The sequence below is a fragment of the Brassica napus genome, chromosome C9 (genome assembly GCF_020379485.1).
Source record: "Brassica napus cultivar Da-Ae chromosome C9, Da-Ae, whole genome shotgun sequence".
Lineage (NCBI taxonomy): Eukaryota > Viridiplantae > Streptophyta > Magnoliopsida > Brassicales > Brassicaceae > Brassica > Brassica napus.
This window is the reverse complement of record NC_063452.1, coordinates 4,198,251-4,217,497: the sequence shown is the minus strand read 5'-3', so window position 1 is coordinate 4,217,497 and position 19,247 is coordinate 4,198,251. Positions and strand designations below refer to the sequence as shown.

General features: G+C 37.8%; 1 protein-coding gene across 1 annotated transcript; it reads right to left on the bottom strand.

Annotated features, from left to right (window-relative positions):
- Nucleotides 1–13,310: 13,310 nt before the first annotated feature.
- LOC106428431 (acidic endochitinase) lies at nt 13,311–15,008 on the bottom strand. Its single transcript, XM_013869186.3, has 3 exons — nt 14,529–15,008; nt 14,055–14,251; nt 13,311–13,862 (listed from the first exon to the last, which is right to left on the bottom strand). The coding sequence occupies exons 1-3, from the start codon at nt 14,829–14,831 to the stop codon at nt 13,457–13,459; spliced, it is 906 nt and encodes a 301-aa protein (XP_013724640.2). The 5' UTR covers nt 14,832–15,008; the 3' UTR covers nt 13,311–13,456.
- Between the last annotated feature and the right edge of the window lie 4,239 nt (nt 15,009–19,247).

The window sequence follows — 19,247 nt, the reverse complement described above, 5'->3', positions numbered from 1 at the left end:
CGTTATTTCCTCGTAACGTAACGACAAAAGTGTTTCGTCGTAAAGTGGATGTAATTTAACGAGTATTTTACGAGGAAAAACTATTTCCTCGTAAATACGACGTAAACTTTGCGTGTTATTTACGAGGAGATAGTTTACGTGTATTTAGCGAGGAAATTTTGAATCCACCAACTTTGTAGGTGTTACACGTTTTTTTTTTTAAGGTCACCACATCACAGATGCAGATTATCCTAAGTGGTTACACGAAGTAATTCAATCTCCACTTGTAAAGGTCACCACATCACAGATGTATTTCACACGAGGTTATACTTTTCATACATATGAGTATGGTAGACAGCGGGCGACCAGTAACTATAGAATATGTGTGAAAGGGGAAACAGATTTCTACGGGATCTTGACGGAGATTATTGAAGTCAAATTTCCAGGGATACTGAAGTTGAAATGCGTCCTCTTCAAATGTGAATGGTTCGACCCCGTCGTCAACAGAGGTGTTCGGCCTAACAAATTCGGTGTAGTTGATGTCAACGGTGGACGAAGGTACAACAAATTCGAGCCTTTCATCTTAGCTTCACAAGCAGACCAAGTTAGCTTATTTCCATACCCTCGGATGAGAGATTCAGGTATAAATTGTTAGCAGTGATCAAAGTTACACCTCGAGGACGAATCATCAGTGGAGAAGAACCACAATTGCAAGAAGAACAGATAAATGAAGTCGAGGAACCTGAACAAGAAATTGATGACATCCTTCTCATTGATCCGCATAATCACGAGTACGAAGATCTTCCCGATGATGCCACAGACGAAGCTGTTGAAGACGAGTTTAATGAAAATGATGATGATTCTAGTGATGACGAGAAATGTCGATGTATCCGATTGATGTATTTGTTTTATGAATAAGATGAGAGAGTTTGTTTTATGAATAAGATAATGTGGGGTTTGTTTTATGAATAAGGTAATGTGGGAGTTTGTTTTATGAATAAGCAAATGTGGGAATTGTGGTTTGGAATAGAAATAAAGATGGGGTTTGGAATATATGAAGTAGAAAATAAGGAATATGGGGTTTGGGGTTTCGGATTCTAGGGACTTAAACATAACACTCGTTAATTCCACGTAAGCCAACGAGGAAATAACGACGAAATATTAAAATAAAGAACGCAGACTCGTTAATTCCACGTAAGCACAAATCGTCGTAAAGACCACGTATAAGAAATCGTCGTAAATTCCACGTAGGTAGAAATCGTCGTAAAGACCACGTATAAAAAATCGTCGTAAATCCCACGTAGGCAGAAATCGTCGTAAATACCTCGTAAGCCAACGAGGAAATAACGACGAAATAACGACGAAATTTAAAAATAAAGATGGAGTTTGGAATATATGAAAATAAGGAATACGGAGTTTTGGGTTTGGAATATGGGGTTTGGGGTTTGGGGTTTGGGGTTTGGGGTTTCGGGTTTGGGGTTTAGAGGTTTCGGGGTTTGAGGTTTGGGGTTTGGGGTTTCAGGTTTGGGGTTTGGGGTTTGGGGTTTGGGGTTTGGGGTTTGGGGTTTGGGGTTTGGAGGTTTCGGGGTTTGAAGTTTGGGGTTTGGGGTTTCAGGTTTGGGGTTTGGGGTTTGGAGGTTTCGGATTTTAGGGATTTAAACATAATACTCGTTAATTCCACGTAAGCACAAATCGTCGTAAAGACCACGTATAAGAAATCGTCGTAAAGACCACGTATAAAAAATCGTCGTAAATTCCACGTAGGCAGAAATCGTCGTAAATACCTCGTAAGCCAACGAGGAAATAACGACAAAATTTAAAAATAAAGATGGAGTTTGGAATATATGAAAATAAGGAATATGGAGTTTAGGGTTTGGAATATGGGGTTTGGGGTTTGGCGTTTCAGGTTTAGAGGTTTCGGGGTTTGAGGTTTGGGGTTTGGGGTTTCAGGTTTGGGGTTTGGGGTTTCAGGTTTGGGGTTTGGGGTTTGGGGTTTGGAGTTTGGGGTTTGGGGTTTGTGGTTTGGAGGTTTCGTGGTTTGAGGTTTGGGGTTTGGGGTTTCAGGTTTGGGGTTTGGGGTTTGGGGATTGGGGTTTGGGGTTTGGGGTTTGGGGTTTGGGGTTTGGAGGTTTCGGATTTTAGGGATTTAAACATAATACTCGTTAATTCCACGTAAGCACAAATCGTCGTAAAGACCACGTAAAAGGATTTAAACATAACACTCCTTAATTCCACGTAAGTTGAAATCGTCGTAAATACCACGTAAAAGGATTTAAACATAACACTCGTTAATTCCACGTAAGTAGAAATCGTCGTAAATACCTCGTAGTGTAAAAACTAGAAAAAAGGGAAAATGATAAAAATACAAGATTAACATGTGGCAAGACTTCCAGCAATTATAATACGTAAGTCTCGCCCACATGAATTCTAATATCTTATCATTTTCCTATTTTTTCAAATATTTATAATTTGAATAGGATTTTACTGAGGAATGTGATTTCAGATAGGGTGTGATTTGGGAGTTTGTGTGTGGTTTGAGAATGAGAGTTGTGGGTATATTTATAGGAAAGCAAGGCTCGTTAATTCCACGTAAGCAAAATCGTCGTTAATACCTCGTATATAAAAACACGGGCCTTTGCGATTCCTCGTAATTTCCTCGTATTGAAAAACACGGACCTTTGTAACTGCTCGCTATTTCGTCGTAAGCTTACGACGAATTTGCGACGATATGTAATCTTATATATACCCCCGAGCGCTCACTCTTTCTTTCCTCTCTACTTCCTCTCCACCTCCTCTCCATTTCGTAGCAATGGTAAGTCTCTCTAATTCCTCTCTAATTTGGTTAGTTTAGGATAGATTAGGTGGTTAGTATAGGGAATTTAGATAGGTTTACGGATTTTATGTTATTTAGTGTTCATTAGGTGGATAATGTTGGGAAATATACTGTTGATGTTAATTTTAAAAATTTAATTTTTTTCTCAGGTTCGAAAAGGAAGACTTACTGCCCATTACAGAGAGATCTTCGGTGAGTCGAAGGCTTCTTGGACGTTATAGCGGCCACAAATCCGGAATGGGAGTCCATGTTGAGGAACATGCGACAACAACATCCCATTCGAGGCGAGTCATACGACGTACATAACGAGGCGGATGTTACGAGGAGGAGTGATGAATTCTACCAGGCGATGAACGACTCTTAGTTTTTTTTTCCGGTTGTTGTATTATAAATTCAAAACTTATTTATATTTAAAATATTTTCATATTGATTTATTTTTATTTTAAATTTCAATTTTATTAATAAATTAAATAATTTTAATTATTTTTTAATTATATTTTTAAATTCTGTAAAATAATAAAAACGAAGTAAATTCGTAGCTAAAGTACGACCTATTTACGTGGAAACCTTACGAGGATATGACGAGAAATAATAAACGAGTATTTTACGAGAAAACATTTACGAGGAAATAACGAGGAAAGATAAACGAGTATTTTACGAGGAAACACTTTCAAGGTATTTACGTGTAGTTTACGAGGAACTTGTTTCGACGTATTTACGGGGAAATATAGCGACCTCTTTACGTGGAATGTTGACGTGATCTTTACGACGAAATGATCTACTTCGTCTTTACGACGAAATATATTCCTCGCTACTTTACGACGAATTAGCGAGGAAATATGTGTTACGACAGATGAGTAACGACCAAACGTGGTTCCTCGCTAGTTCGTCGTAAAGCCTCTTTTACGACGAACTTACGAGTAAAACCGCCCTCGTTAAGATTATGTTTTCTTGTAGTGCGTGATTTGCGTCAGGTGCTAATCTGAGATGTAGGAAAGGGTTTTAGACAGTATTTGAATACAATACATTTGACCTTTAATACATATATGTAATATAAATAAATATTATATGCTGATGTAAACGATGATTTAATCAATATTAAAAATACATATATTTTCTAATTTTTAACTGAACAAGATTTTTATAAGAATGTTAATATCATTTCAAAAAAAAAATGAAAACTGAAGTTTTTCAAAATGTGACTAACAAAATATAAGACTTTTAAACTTGATTCCACAAGAAAAAAGGTAAAAAGGTAAAAAAAAAAAAAAAAAACAATCAGTACTATTTTCTTAATGACAGACTATCTAACATGCCAATTTATTTTACTTTTCGTAATATCTATTTTCACATTTTCTGAATATTTTATGTGAAAAAAAAATTATGATCATATTTTTTTTTTGACTAAAGGCAAATTTATGAACATGTTAAACGAGTGTTTAAGTCGATTAATGGACTACTGCTTGATTTTATACTATCTGTTAAATGTTTATTTTATAATGTGAAAATGTTTTACAGAAGGGAAGATTAATGTTGGAAACAGATTAAACAAACTAGTGCACTGCAGATTAAACCGTTCAATTTTTAAACTAGCTAAACAGAGGAGACTAGTATTTTTCTTTATCCAATATTCACATTAATATGTAAAGCTGAACATTTTATCCGTTAAATTTGATTCGATTAGTTATTCGTTTCGATTCGAAAATCCGGATATCCGTAACTCTTCGGAGCAAATCAAATATTAAAAATCAGTATCCATTAAAAACGAATCAAATCACAAGTACTAAAAATTTCAAGGTCGAATAACTGCTCCGCTCTATTTTTTATACAAATAGAAGTATATCTACAACTAAATAGAAAGTGTATAATTTTATATAATAATTATTTTAACATAAAATTTTAATAATTTCATTTATAAAATAACATATACAAATATTAAATTAAGAAATAGATATAAAACCTCTATAAAAACTACAATTTAAAAACAAAATATGTTTTATAAAAATAATTAATTAATTTTTAAAATTTATAGAACATATATTTTGACTATTTTTGCTTTAAATTATGTATAATATATTTTTCTCTACAAGAAAACACATGCTTATCGACGAAAATTAACGAGGAAAAACAATCCTCGTAAACTTGCGTCGAGTTTACGACGAATTTACGTGAAAAACTAAAGTCATCGTTATTTCCTCGTAACGTAACGACAAAACTGTTTCGTCGTAAAGTGGATGTAATTTTACGAGTATTTTACGAGGAAAAACTATATCCTCGTAAATACGACGTAAACTTTGCGTGGTATTTACGAGGGAATAGTTTACGTGTATTTAGCGAGGAAATTTTTGAATCCACCAACTTCTTAGGTGTTACACGTTTTTTTTGCCCACCTAATTAATTTTCGTCGTAAATTCATAGCAAAATTACAACTACCAGATTCGAATTTTCCTATAAACACACCAACAACAAAAAACGTGAAAGAAAAAAAATGGCTGGCTCCGGGACTATTTACGAGTTGCGGAAGTGGATGTATATGCATAGAGATGCTAACAGGAGAGTGACGAAAGAATACCTTGCGGGTCTGGAAACATTTATGCATCAAGCAGATTCAACACCGCTCGCCCAAGAAAGTGGTAAGATGTTCTGTCCTTGTCGGAAATGCAACAATTCGAAACTGGCAAACCGTGAAAATGTTTGGAAGCATTTAATAAATAGAGGTTTCACGGCAAATTACTATATCTGGTTTCAACATGGAGAAGGTTTTAATTATGATCAGAATGAAGCTAGTAGTTGTAATAGCAATTTTCAGGAAAAAGAACCGGTTGATCATCATTTGCATAATGAACATAGTTACTATCATGAGGAGATGGTAGATTATGATAGGGTTCATGATATGGTAGCTGATGCATTCGTAGCTCATGATGAAGATGAAGAACCTAATATAGATGCAAAAAAGTTTTACGAAATGTTAAACGCGGCGAATCAACCACTTTACAGTGGTTGTAGAGAAGGTCTCTCTAAATTGTCGTTAGCTGCTAGAATGATGAATATTAAAACTGATCACAATCTACCTGAAAGTTGCATGAACGAATGGGCGGACTTGTTTAAAGAGTATTTGCCGGAAGACAATGTGTCTGCTGATTCTTATTATGAGATTCAGAAACTGGTTTATAGTCTTGGGTTGCCTTCGGAGATGATAGATGTTTGCATCGACAACTGCATGATCTATTGGGGAGATGATGAGAAGCTAGAAGAATGTCGATTCTGCAAGAAGCCACGATTCAAGCCGCAAGGGCGGGGACGTAATAGGGTACCGTACCAAAGGATGTGGTACCTACCAATTAGAGACAGATTGAAAAGATTGTATCAATCAGAGCAGACTGCTGGAAAGATGAGATGGCATGCCGAGCATACTCAGACGGATGGTGAGATGACTCATCCATCAGATGCAAGAGCCTGGAAACATTTCAACAAAGTACATCCAGATTTCGCTAGCAATATCCGGAATGTGTATCTCGGATTATGCACAGATGGATTTAGTCCGTTCGGAATGTCAGGGAGACAATATTCATTGTGGCCAGTCTTTCTTACTCCATACAACCTGCCACCGGAGATGTGCATGCAACGGGAGTTACTATTCTTGACCATATTAATACCTGGTCCGAACCATCCAAAAAGGTCCCTGGATGTTTTCCTACAACCACTGATAAAAGAGTTGAAGGATTTGTGGTCAACAGGGGTGATGACGTATGACTGTTCAACGAAGAGAAATTTTACGATGCGAGCGATGCTTTTGTGGACCATAAGTGATTTCCCTGCCTATGAGATGTTGTCTGGATGGACTACACATGGGAGATTAGCTTGTCCATATTGTAATGGAACGACAGATGCGTTTCAACTGAAGAATGGTAGGAAGACAAGTTGGTTTGATTGTCACCGTCGATTTCTTCCCATTGGCCATCCTTACCGAAGAAACAAGAATTTGTTTAGGCACAAAAGGGTTGTGAGAGACACTCCTCCTCCATATCTAACTGGAGAACAAATTGAAGCGCAAATCGACTACTACGGAGCTAACGAAACAGTTCGTTGGGGTTGGTAATTGGCATGTCCCTCGTAATATGCCAGATTCTTACGGTGTTCATCACAACTGGCACAAGAAGAGTATATTTTGGGAGTTGCCATATTGGAAGGATCTTCTTCTGCGCCACAACCTCGATGTGATGCATATAGAGAAGAATTTCTTTGAGAACATCATGAATACAATATTGAATGTCCCAGGGAAGACAAAAGACAACATAAAATCGAGGTTGTAGGAAATATTGACGTCATGGAGCATCTAGCTGTCCACCTCCCATATGAGGCATTGCTTCGTGGACCTGTACATTACGGATGGATGTATCAGTATGAGCGAGCCATGAAATATTTGAAGGGAAAAGCAAAGAACCTCGCCAAAGTTGAAGGTTCTATAATTGCTGGAAGTTTGACGGAAGAAGTTTCTCACTTCACATCGTACTACTTTGCGTCAAAAGTACGTACACGGAGAAGAGCTCCAAGAAGATATGATGATGGTGGTGTTGCGCCAACACATGCAGTTGCTGTTGTTCCAGACATGTTTAGCTAGATTGGGCGACTCAGTGGGAAGTCTAAAGAGGTTTGGTGGTCGAGTGAAGAAGACGCTCATAGTGCACACACCTATATTCTACTCAATTGCGAAGATCCATTGATGCGTTATTTTGAAAGGTAACATATATTGACACTTCGAAACACATATAAGTATAATTAATTGTATAATTGCGAGAGATTCATTCCTATAAAATGTGATTTTACAGCCTATTTGTTTCTCAAGTCGAAGAAACATTTCCTGGTATATCCACAAGTGACGTAGACAAAAGGAAAGATCAACACTTCATTAAGTGGTTGCGGAATCAGGTATTAACTAAAACGTTTTTTTCATACATTATCTGTATTTCATTAACATTCTCTTTATTTTTGCAGGTTGATTATGACGACGACGATGCATATTATCCTAAGTGGTTACACGAAGTAATTCAATCTCCACTTGTAAAGGTCACCACATCACATATGTATTTCACACGAGGCTATACTTTTCATACATATGACTATGGTAGACAGCGGGCGACCAGTAACTATGGAATATGTGTGAAAGGGGAAACAGATTTCTACGGGATCTTGACGGAGATTATTGAAGTCGAATTTCCAGGGATACTGAAGCTGAAATGCGTCCTCTTCAAATGTGAATGGTTCGACCCCGTCGTCAACAGAGGTGTTCGGTCTAACAAATTCGGTGTAGTTGATGTCAACGGTGGACGAAGGTACAACAAATTCGAGCCTTTCATCTTAGCTTCACAAGCAGATCAAGTTAGCTTCCTTCCATACCCTCAGATGAGAGATTCAGGTATAAATTGGTTAGCAGTGATCAAAGTTACACCTCGAGGACGAATCATCAGTGGAGAAGAACCACCATTGCAAGAAGAACAAATAAATGAAGTTGAGGAACCTGAACAAGAAATTGATGACATCCTTCTCATTGATCCGCATAATCACGAGTACGAAGATCTTACCGATGATGCCACAGACGAAGCTGTTGAAGACGAGTTTAATGAAAATGATGATGTTTCTAGTGATGACGAGAATGTCGATGTATCCGATTGATGTATTTGTTTTATGAATAAGATGAGAGAGTTTGTTTTATGAATAAGATAATGTGGGGTTTGTTTTATGAATAAGGTAATGCCGGGAGTTTGTTTTATGAATAAGCAAATGTGGGAATTGTGGTTTGGAATGGAAATAAAGATGGGGTTTGGAGTATATGAAGTAGAAAATAAGGAATATGGGGTTTGGGGTTTCAGATTCAAGGGATTTAAACATAACACTCGTTAATTCCACGTAACAAAAAATCGTCGTAAAGGACTCGTAGGTCAACGAGGAAATAACGAGGAAATATAAAAATACAGAACGCGGGACTCGTTAATTCCACGTAGGACAAAATCGTCGTAAATACCACGTACGATGAATTCGTCGTAAAAACCACGTAGGATGAAATCGTCGTAAATACAACGTAAGACAACGAGGAAATAACGACGAAACCTAAAAATAAAGATGGGGTTTGGAATATATGAAGTAGAAAATAAGGAATATTGGGTTTGGGGTTTGGGGTTTGGGGTTTCGGGTTTCGGGTTTCGGGTTTGGGATTTGGGGTTTCGGGTTTTTGGTTTCGGGTTTCGGGTTTAGGGGTTCGGGGTTTGGGGTTTGGGGTTCGGGGTTTAGGGGTTCGGAGTTTTGGGTTTCGGGTTTAGGGGTTCGGGGTTTCGGGTTTCGGGTTTCGGGTTTCGGGTTTCGGGTTTGAGGTTTCGAGTTTGGGGTTTCGGGTTTAGGGGTTCGGGGTTTGGGGTTTCGGGTTTTTGATTTCGGGTTTCGGGTTTCGTGTTTCGGGTTTGGGGTTCTAGGGATTTAACCATAATTTAACGACGAAACTTAAAATTAAATATGGGGTTTGGAATATATGAAGCAGAAAATTAAAGATGGGGGTTTGGGTTTCGGGTTTCGGGTTTGGGCTTTCGGGTTTCGGGTTTGGGGGTTGGGGTTTGGGAATAACGACGAAACTTAAAATTAAATATGGGGCTTGGAATATATGAAGTAGAAAATTAAAGATGGGGGTTTGGGTTTTGGGTTTCGGGTTTGGGCTTTCGGGTTTCGGGATTGGGGATTGGGGTTTGGGATTTCGGGTATGGGGTTTCGGGTTTCGGATTCTAGGGATTTAAACATAACACTCGTGAATTCCACGTAGGATGAAATCGTCGTAAATACCACGTAAGCATAAATCGTCGTAAAGACCACGTAACCAGAAATCGTCGTAAAGACCACGTAAAAAGATTTAAACATAAAACACGTTAATTCCACGTAGGCAAAATCGTCGTTAATACCTCGTAAACAAAAACACGGGCCTTTGTGATTCCTCGCAATTTCCTCGTAAACAACAACACGGGCCTTTGTAACTGCTCGCTATTTCGTCGTAAACTTACGACGAATTTGCGACGATATGTAATCTTATATATACACCTGAGCGCTCACTCTTTCTTTCCTCTCTACTTCCTCTCTACTTCCTCTCCATTTCGTAGCAATGGTAAGCCTCTCTGATTCCTCTCTAATTTGGTTAGTTTAGGATAGATTAGGTGGTTAGTATAGGGAATTTAGATAGGTTTGCGGATTTTATGTTATTTAGTGGTGATTAAGTGGATAATATTGGGAAATATATTGTTGATGTTAATTTTAAAATTTTCATTTTTTTCCCAGGTTCGAAAAGGAAGACTTATTGCCCATTACAGAGAGATCTTCGGTAAGCCGGGTAGTCGTTTAGACCCGGCCTCTTCTTCCGCTCCCAGTTCTTCGGGCCAGGAGACTGTCCCCGAGACTCAGTACACTCAGAGAGTCTCTGGGTCTACTTCTTCTAGTGCACCATCGGCTCCTCATGTGCCTCCTCCGATGCCTCCTCCTGTGCCTCCTCCGATGCCTCCTCCTGTGCCTCCTATGGTCGCCGATATTCATCCTGATCTGATGGTGCCTCCAAATGCTCCTTACTCGCAGTACACTGTAGAGGACATTCTCAGTCTGCCAGGCAGAGAAGGTTTACCAGTCATCGACCCAGACCGACCGGACGGAACGTTGTGGTATGTTGCATTAATTTTTTTTTAATTCGTTTAATTTCTTTTATAACATTAAAAAATAATTTATATTTTAAATTTGTATTTTCCAGGTGGGGGGTTGACGGATGTCTTGCATCATACGTAACCGACACGATCAAGGGTTACTTCTCCATGGCACATCCAAACTGGAGTAAGACGCCTCACTACGTCAGAAAGACGTGGTTCAAAATTTACGCTGTAAGTTTCTATTAATTAATTATATATATTTTAATTTTTTCATGATTTATATATATACTTTCTAAAAAACTAATTGTTAATTTATTTTTTCCAACAGCAAAAATATAATTGGGCATTGGGGATCACTGAGAGGGTGAAGAAGAAGTTTAACGCGAAAGCGAAAGTTCGCTTGTTGGACACGGTCTCCAACTGGAAGGGTGACTGGATCGTGAAGGGGTATGCGCGTGGCAAACCCGCTGAGCTCACCACGGATGTGTGGGATGGCCTCATCCGTTATTGGCGCCTTCCTGATTCCATTAGAATCGCCCAGGCTTGCTCTAACTCCCGTAACACGGTCGATGAGCACGGGAACGGGTCGATGCTTCACACTACGGGCCAAAAACCCCACGCCGGTGTCCGTTTGGAAATGGTAATTAAATATTTTATTAAATAATTTTTTTAATACATATATTAATTTATTCTAACTTTCTTAATTGTTTTTTAGGCCAAAGAGACGGGACATCTCCCGTCTCTTATGGAACTTTACGAGAGGACCCACAAGAACAAGGCGGGCGTATTTGTAGATGGCAAGTCCGAGCAAATCTACAGCGACGTAGTTGCTCGGGTTGATGACCGCCAGACTCAGCTGACCCAGCAGTCTACCGACGGATTACCCGTCACCTTATCCACACTTGAAGTGGATAAGATTTACGAGAAGGTAAATTTTCAAAAAAATTAATTTTTAATTATTCATTTAATTTAACTTTAAATTTTTACTTACAATATTTATTTTTTGTTTTTAAGGTTGTCCCTAAAAAAGGGACGGACGTTGGGTATTGGTTCCGTCAACGATGTTCCGAGAGCGACATCGTCTTATGGTCAGCGACGGGATGATGAAGTCACAGAGCTGCGTAGAGAGTCCGCTCAGCTGCGTAACGAGTTGACCGCGATAAAATCTCGTATGGGTGGAGTCGAGGGCTTCTTGGACGTTATTGAGGCCACAAATCCGGAATGGGAGTCCATGTTGAGGAACATGCGACAACAACATCCCATTCAAGGCGAGTCATCCGGCGTATATAACGAGGCGGATGTTACGAGGAGGGGTGATCTTCTACCGGGCGATGAACGACCCTTAGTTTTTTTTTTTGGTTGTTGTATTATATAAATTCAAAACTTATTTATATATAAAATATTTTCATATTGATTTATTTTTATTTTGAATTTTAATTTATTATTAAATTAAATAATTTTAATTATTTTTAATTATATTTTTAAATTCTGTAAAATAATAAAAATGAAGTAAATTCGTAGCCAATGTACGACCTCTTTACGTGGAAACCTTACGAGGAAATGACGAGAAATATTTAACGAGTATTTTACGATGAATCATTTACGAGGAAATAACGAGGAAAAGTTTACGACCATTTTACGAGGAAATCATTTCGTGGTTGTTGCGTGTATTTTGCGAGGAAACTCTTTCAAGGTATTTACGTGTAGATTACGAGGAACTATTTTCGAGGTATTTACGAGGTATTATAGCGACGTCCTTACGTGGAATATTGACGTGGTCTTTACGACGAATCGTCCCACTTCGTCTTTACGACGAAATATATTCCTCGCTAAGTTACGACGAATTAGCGAGGAAATATGTGTTACGACAGACGTGTAACGAGCAAACGCGTTTCCTCGCTAATTCGTCGTAAAGCCTCTTTTACGACGAATTAGCGAGGAAAACCGCCCTCGTTAAGATTATGTTTTCTTGTAGTGTTTGGAAAACAGACTTGTATAATTTTTCTAGATTTGTTTGTATTAAATAAAGTGGACTAGATATTTACTGTAAATATTCATAAATATCTGTTAATTTTTTTAATATTCGAAAAACCGGATATCTGTATTTTGCCGAAGTAAAATAAATTGAAAAATAAAATATTCATAAACTACGAAGTAAATCACAAAAACTAAAATTTATGGTACTATTCGCTCTATGCCACCCCCACCTATTAATATGTAGTACCAGATGAGCAGAATGTATGCAGCGGATAATGGATATTATACGTGCCAACTCTTGTTACCTAGATATTGCCTAGAATTAGAACCGGGCAAAGTGGAGCCGAAACATTTAATAGCGTGGAAACCGTTTCTTCTAAGAAAAATACTATTCCATCTGTTCCTTAAAATTACATATTTTACAGAAAAATTTTGTTTTAAAAAGATACATCTTTTATATTTTCAATGCATATTTTATTAACTAATTGCAAATTTCAAAAAACTTAATTGCACTAGTTAAATTTTTATTGGCTTAAAATTATGGAAAAAAGATAAACACAAAAAGCTATGCAAATTTAACGTGTTTTATTAAGATGTGTGAAAAATCTAGAATATATAATTCTAAGGAACAGAAGGAGTAGTAAATATCCGTGCGTACTAAAATACATGCAGTCCTTACTTTCATGAGTTAGAGCTTGATGAGTTTTTTTGGTGCAAAAAAAAAGTTAATTTCACTTTTTTGTTGTGAACCTAAACATTATAAATAGTTTTTTCCACCGTGAATTGAATTCCAGTGGCGGTAGTTACGACCTAACCTCTTTACCCTTAGGTCAACTCAACTTTGTTAGAGCTTGATGAGTTAATAGTCATGTAATTAATGTTGATACAAATACCGCAAATCAGTATACCAACATGCACCGCACACACAACAATTCTTTCATAAACCAAACACTAGGAACTGAAAAATGCAGAAATACAAAGGCCATTTAGATTCATTTCACACACTAGCCAATATGGATGAACTATATCCATTTTGATCATCCCAAAATTTAGACCAAAGCATTATACCTCCATACTTCTTAGACTCCTTTAGTGTTGGAAGAATCTGAGAAATTAATATATCCGGTGGAATATACCCACTTCCGGCCGCTTGAGGAGCCGCCGGGAGACCTAGAAATATTTTTTGAGCAGTGACCGAAGTGGTCCACGTGTTCCACGAATCGAATAGGCTTTTGGTGTTACCAGAAGTGTATTGACACGGTGCATTGTTGTAGAATTGGACCCAAACGTAGTCGAAAAGTTCGGTATCAAGAGCACTTCCCATTAATCTGTCCGGAAATGGACACTGAGGAGCTCCTGTTAGATACACTTTTCTTCCACTGACGCCATATTTAGAAAGAAACCTGGCCAATATAAAAATAATAAGTTTAAATTGATATTTCAAACTAAAATAATCAACAAATATGCAAGAAAACGGTTTTCTCGGAGAAAGTGAAAATATGAAAAACTTAATTAATCATCCTTTCAGTATAATCTCCGTCATAAGTTTTTCAATTTATTATGAAACATGGTTTCGAAACGTTTCCTATTATTACCGAGCGAGATCATCATAGTATTGAGGGGAGCCAAGCTCGATATTGAAATCGATACCATCAAGAACAGCATCACCCAAGGGACGTGACGATGACTTTCCTCCCAAAAAGTTGTTCCACAGGTAATTTGCAACCACTTTCGCGTCCTCCCTCGACCCAATCGAATAGTTTCCGATTCCGCCACCCAGAGACAACATAACCTTATTTAATAAAAAATATGATTTCAACATTAATAAAAAAATTTCTGAAACTTTTTTAATCTAGGTGATTATAGTAACACAAACACTAGACTACACATCTTTTTATTCTAGACTATAAATCTTGGTCAGGTAACAAAAAATATATGATCAAAATTTGAGGTAAAACTTGGAGGAATCATTTATATTCATTTTCCATTTCAAGAAGTCGGATCTAGACCAAATCGATATATATATATATATATATATACCTAATCGATATATGTCATGGACCAATTACCTTGATGCCACGAGACTGACAATCTTTGACCTGAGAGCCAAAATGGGTGCAAGTGTTGGCAGCAGGGTTGCAGTGGCCGGCAAGGTTGAGCTCAGGCGTTTGGCCGTTTCCGAATTTCACAAGAAAGGCGACGTTGACGTAAGCATACCTGCCGGTGGCACATGTGGACGAGAGATTACCTTCGTTGCCGTTTTGGCCCCAGTAGATGGCTATGCCTCCGTATGCATCAGAGGATTTGCTAAGAAGGAAGATTAACAAGAAGACAAAGTATAAAACATGTTTGGGAAATTTTATGTTACTCATGGTCTTGTTTTTGATGTTTTGTCTTCTTCTTGCTTGTGTTGTTTGTTATTGGTTAACTTCTTTTATAAAAGACTCTAGTTTTCAAGAATATAAACTTTTGTATTTGTTTTTTCTTTCCTTTAATTTTCCTTTATTGTATTTTACAATGTCTCTCTTACACACTGACTTTTATTGGTTGTCTATTATATCGCTTTACGACTCAAACTAGATACATATATAACCCAAAACATTAAGAAGCCATCTAGAATCTCTGACCACTATATGTTATTTTATAAAGAAATAAAGAAAGATGAAATTTATAAAACTCGGCTATCAAATCAACTATACAAATTTTGTAACTCATGTAATCGAAAAAGAAATGACTCAGAAGTTTGTCTTTTATTGGCACAAGAATTGGCCATAACACAAGGAAAGAAAACTAAAATATAGTATTTCTAATGGAGGTTGAACAAAAAAAAAAAGAAGGTATTTCTAATGGAGAATAAATCGACAACACTATAACTCTGGCTCACGTTGTGCTCGTCATTATATCTTGTGGAGTAGACTTTGTTCTCTAATTTTAAGTGACATGTGGCACCTTTCAATTTGTCCATAGAGTCAGACAATTTTGGCACTCAAACCATTAGAATTGAATTATAACTTTTTCTCTTGTATTTCTCCTTTTCTTCTTTAAGAAAAAAATAATCTGATTTTTACTATAAAAGGACATTAACCTTTATTTTTACCTATATATTACAAGCTTTGATTCTCATTCGAATCCACTAAAATCAGTAACCTTTTTTTTGGAACACACTAAAATCAGTAACTATTTCTTTACATATCTACAGAATGTAGAAGGAGAGATGACTAGATGAGAGTCATAATAGCATGATTATTGGAGGATTAATAAGGTGAAGTTTTTAGCGGAATATAAGAATTCGTTTTTTAATTTTTAACTAAAAAAACTAAGAACCAGTTCTTAAATAAAAGTTTTAAGAGACGGTTCTTAAGTTTTTTAGTTAAAAGTTAAGAGACGGGTTTTTATATTCTACTAAGAACTACATCCTAAGAATTTTTCGATAATCATGCTCTAAGAGTCTAAGACCGATAATTATCTACTAATTTAACTTTGAAAAGTATGCTGTTCTCAGCCAGTGGACCAGACAAACGCATTTACTAATCTTTAGATTAAAATCCTTGTATACTTTCAAAAAGTCTTCCCAACAACTATTTTGACCAAAAATCTAATCATTGATTTGACTGATATGTTTCAAAGCCAATGATAAAGTATGCAGTTCATATTGGGGCCGGACCGGGTAAAGCTCAGCCATTTAATATTTTCTCCCTTCGGCCTCAATAACAGAGCCCAACTACTGTCGCAAATATAAAATACGAGGTACAATAAGACATGACTTAGAACATTTTTATCAAAGTCTCTTAAGGAGTTTCTTAGCTTAATTAAAAAAACAAATATCAATTATCATAAAAACCGTCTCTTAATTAGGGTACACAAGAGACGGTCTCCTCTCCTTCCCTTCCCCTGTAGCTTTTTTTTTCTATCTCACTTCTCTCATGCTTCCTTCAAAATGGAGTCACTCCTCCACGCGTCTTCGTCTCTAAGAAGAAGAAAAGCAAGAAAGACGACAGCCACATTTTCTCCTCGAGACCTGGCGAAGCCACGGCCCGTTTTCTGAATCCATTCTTCTCAAAGAGGTTTTGTGTGACACCCGTCACTTTCGAGATATAATAATAAATAAAAACAGAAATAAAATAATAATACAACTCAAATAATAATAATAATCTCCATCGTAATATAAAAATCAATACGATAGCATAAGACCAAAAGGCCCGATAACGATAACATCCGAAATATAAAGTACGACATAAACCGAAAGTCTGAAATGGGAAATAAACATAAACGATAGATAGAAGCCCAAAGGCCCAAAAGCGATAAAACGATAAGAGTGATAGAAGTTCAAAGCCCGATAGTGGTAAACAGCCAAAAGCCCAAATAGCACCAAGAAGCCCAAGTCCGATAAGATCACTCCTGCTCATCGATCTCACCTAAAAGGGGGGAAGAGTGAGGGGTGAGCGACAGGAGAATCGCCCAATGAGGTATGGGATGCTATCCCGAAGTCCGGGAACACGGACATAACATTTTGAATAATTATAATTTAAATCTAATACATGTCAAACACGGTACCTAAAGTACCCAAGCAACAAACAATGGTCCTAGCGATGTAAGTACTCGCTGCCCACTAACAGGCCAAATGAAACACGCCGACCTAAGTGCTCGGTAACACCGCCCTCAGACGATTTATCGACCTCTCCAGAATACGGTCCAGCCGGTCGACTGGATCTGGCCGTACCCTCTCAAACAATCTGACATACAGGAACACCTTCCTGTAGCCGCCTCAAACATATCTCTAACTAAGAATTATATCAAGTGAATCAATCAATGTTGAGCCATCTACCACCCTAGTTCCGGTTTAAGCAAAGAACCTAATAACTAAACAAGCAATGACAGACTCGATTCAAGCAGACATAACATATTAGAAATAAATTATATTTATTCGGGATCCTATGCCGTGAACGAGAAGTTCGGAATAGACACTCACCTTAGCAAGGAAGAGGAGTGGTATCTATGAACTCCAACTGCTCAAATAGGTTCCAAATCTTTGGTTGCGGATGATGGTGGTGACGAGCTTGACGACGTCCTGGCGTGTGGTGGCTCCGGCGACGAGCTCAGGTGAGCTTTCTCCCTTCCTCTTCTTCTTCTTTCTTTCTTTCTTTCTTTCTTTCTTTCTTTCTTTCTTTCTCTTTTTTTTTTCTAAATTTGTGAATTATAGAAGATGAAGATGGTGGGAAAGAAGGTGGAGATGGTGGGTTTGGGTCATTACAATTCTCCCCCACTTATAAGGAATTCGTCCCTGAATTCATGTCATAAGCTGACGTGCCCAATGTCATCATAGCAGAACCTCGAATACTAATCCTCACTCGGCCTTTTAGGTCTCCTCCTGAGTCTTATCTCCCTCCCAACGAACTCGGACAAACACGGTCGACATTCCCCAAACTGTTTTCTCATGATGATCCAAAATCTTCAATAAATGATAAGGTCCATAAAATCTTTATGAACTCACTTGACGTCTACTGCAAAATAATTATAGCGCCTTCTCAACTTTTGCAATGCTGTCATATGAACCAAGTCATAAAAGGTTGATACACTGCTGATAAAATAACTGCAAGCAACTAATCCAATCCATTCCAGTGAAGGATACAATCCCATGTGCCTCGGTTTAAGCTCCTTTATCTTCTGAGTCTTAGGTCCCTCCTGAAATGTCCTTATTTTCAGGTATATTAAGTCGCCCATATGTAGCTCCAAATATTTACGGCGCTTAGCTGCATAAATCTTCTGACGTCATGGGCTTCCGAAATCCCGTCATTGAGCATTTCCATTTGCTCAGCCGTCTTTTGAACCATTAATACTTTTAACTCATGTCGCTCCCCCACTTTGGTCCGGCAAAGTGGTATACGATAAGGCCTACCATAAAGAACCTCTTATAGCGATATCTCATTACTCAAATGATTGCTGTCGATGTAGGCAACTTTGTTAGATGTATATGCATTCCAAACTTCTATCCCACTGGAAGATGCAATTCCTGAACATATCCTTTAAGTTCTTAGTAGTCATCTCTGACTGAGAATCTGTCAACGGGTATAAGCCGTATTCATATGGACCTTTGTCCCAAGCGCCTTCCCAAAGGCTCTCCGAAATGCATACGCGAACTCTTATCCCAATCCGATACAATGCTGATAGGAACTCCATGAAACCTCATAATCACGCTGATGTAAGTTTGCGCCAACTGCTCAACACTGATTGTCTTCTTAATTGATAGGAAATGGGCTGACTTGGTAGGTCTATCCATGACTACCTATGTGGCATCCTTTCCACATATGGTGATTTAAAATCCAATAACAATGTCCATAATCACCATGCCTCATTTCCACTCCGGCAAAAGAAAGCTCAAAAATAACATGATAGATAACTGATCCTCTGTAATAGTCATATGACATGTCTGACACCGCGACGCAATGTAGTTACACTCTCTTCATATTACACCAATTATAGTTAACTCTTCATATCTTTGTACCCTTTGGTGTTCCCGATGGGTAGAGAAACACGAGTGATGTGTTTGCCGTAAGATCCGTTTTCTTAACAGCTTATCGTCCAACACACAAACTCAGTTTCAGTACAAGTACATCCTGCTCAAAGCTGTATGATATCCAATACTCTCAATCTCGATCTGCTCAACCAAATCCATAATGCTAACTTGTGCTTGCGTATCCTCCATAGCAAAACTGTCTGCTCCAAAGTCCCAAGGACATTTGTCTCTCCATTGACAGTAATGACACCCAATCTGAGACTAGCAAATCTTC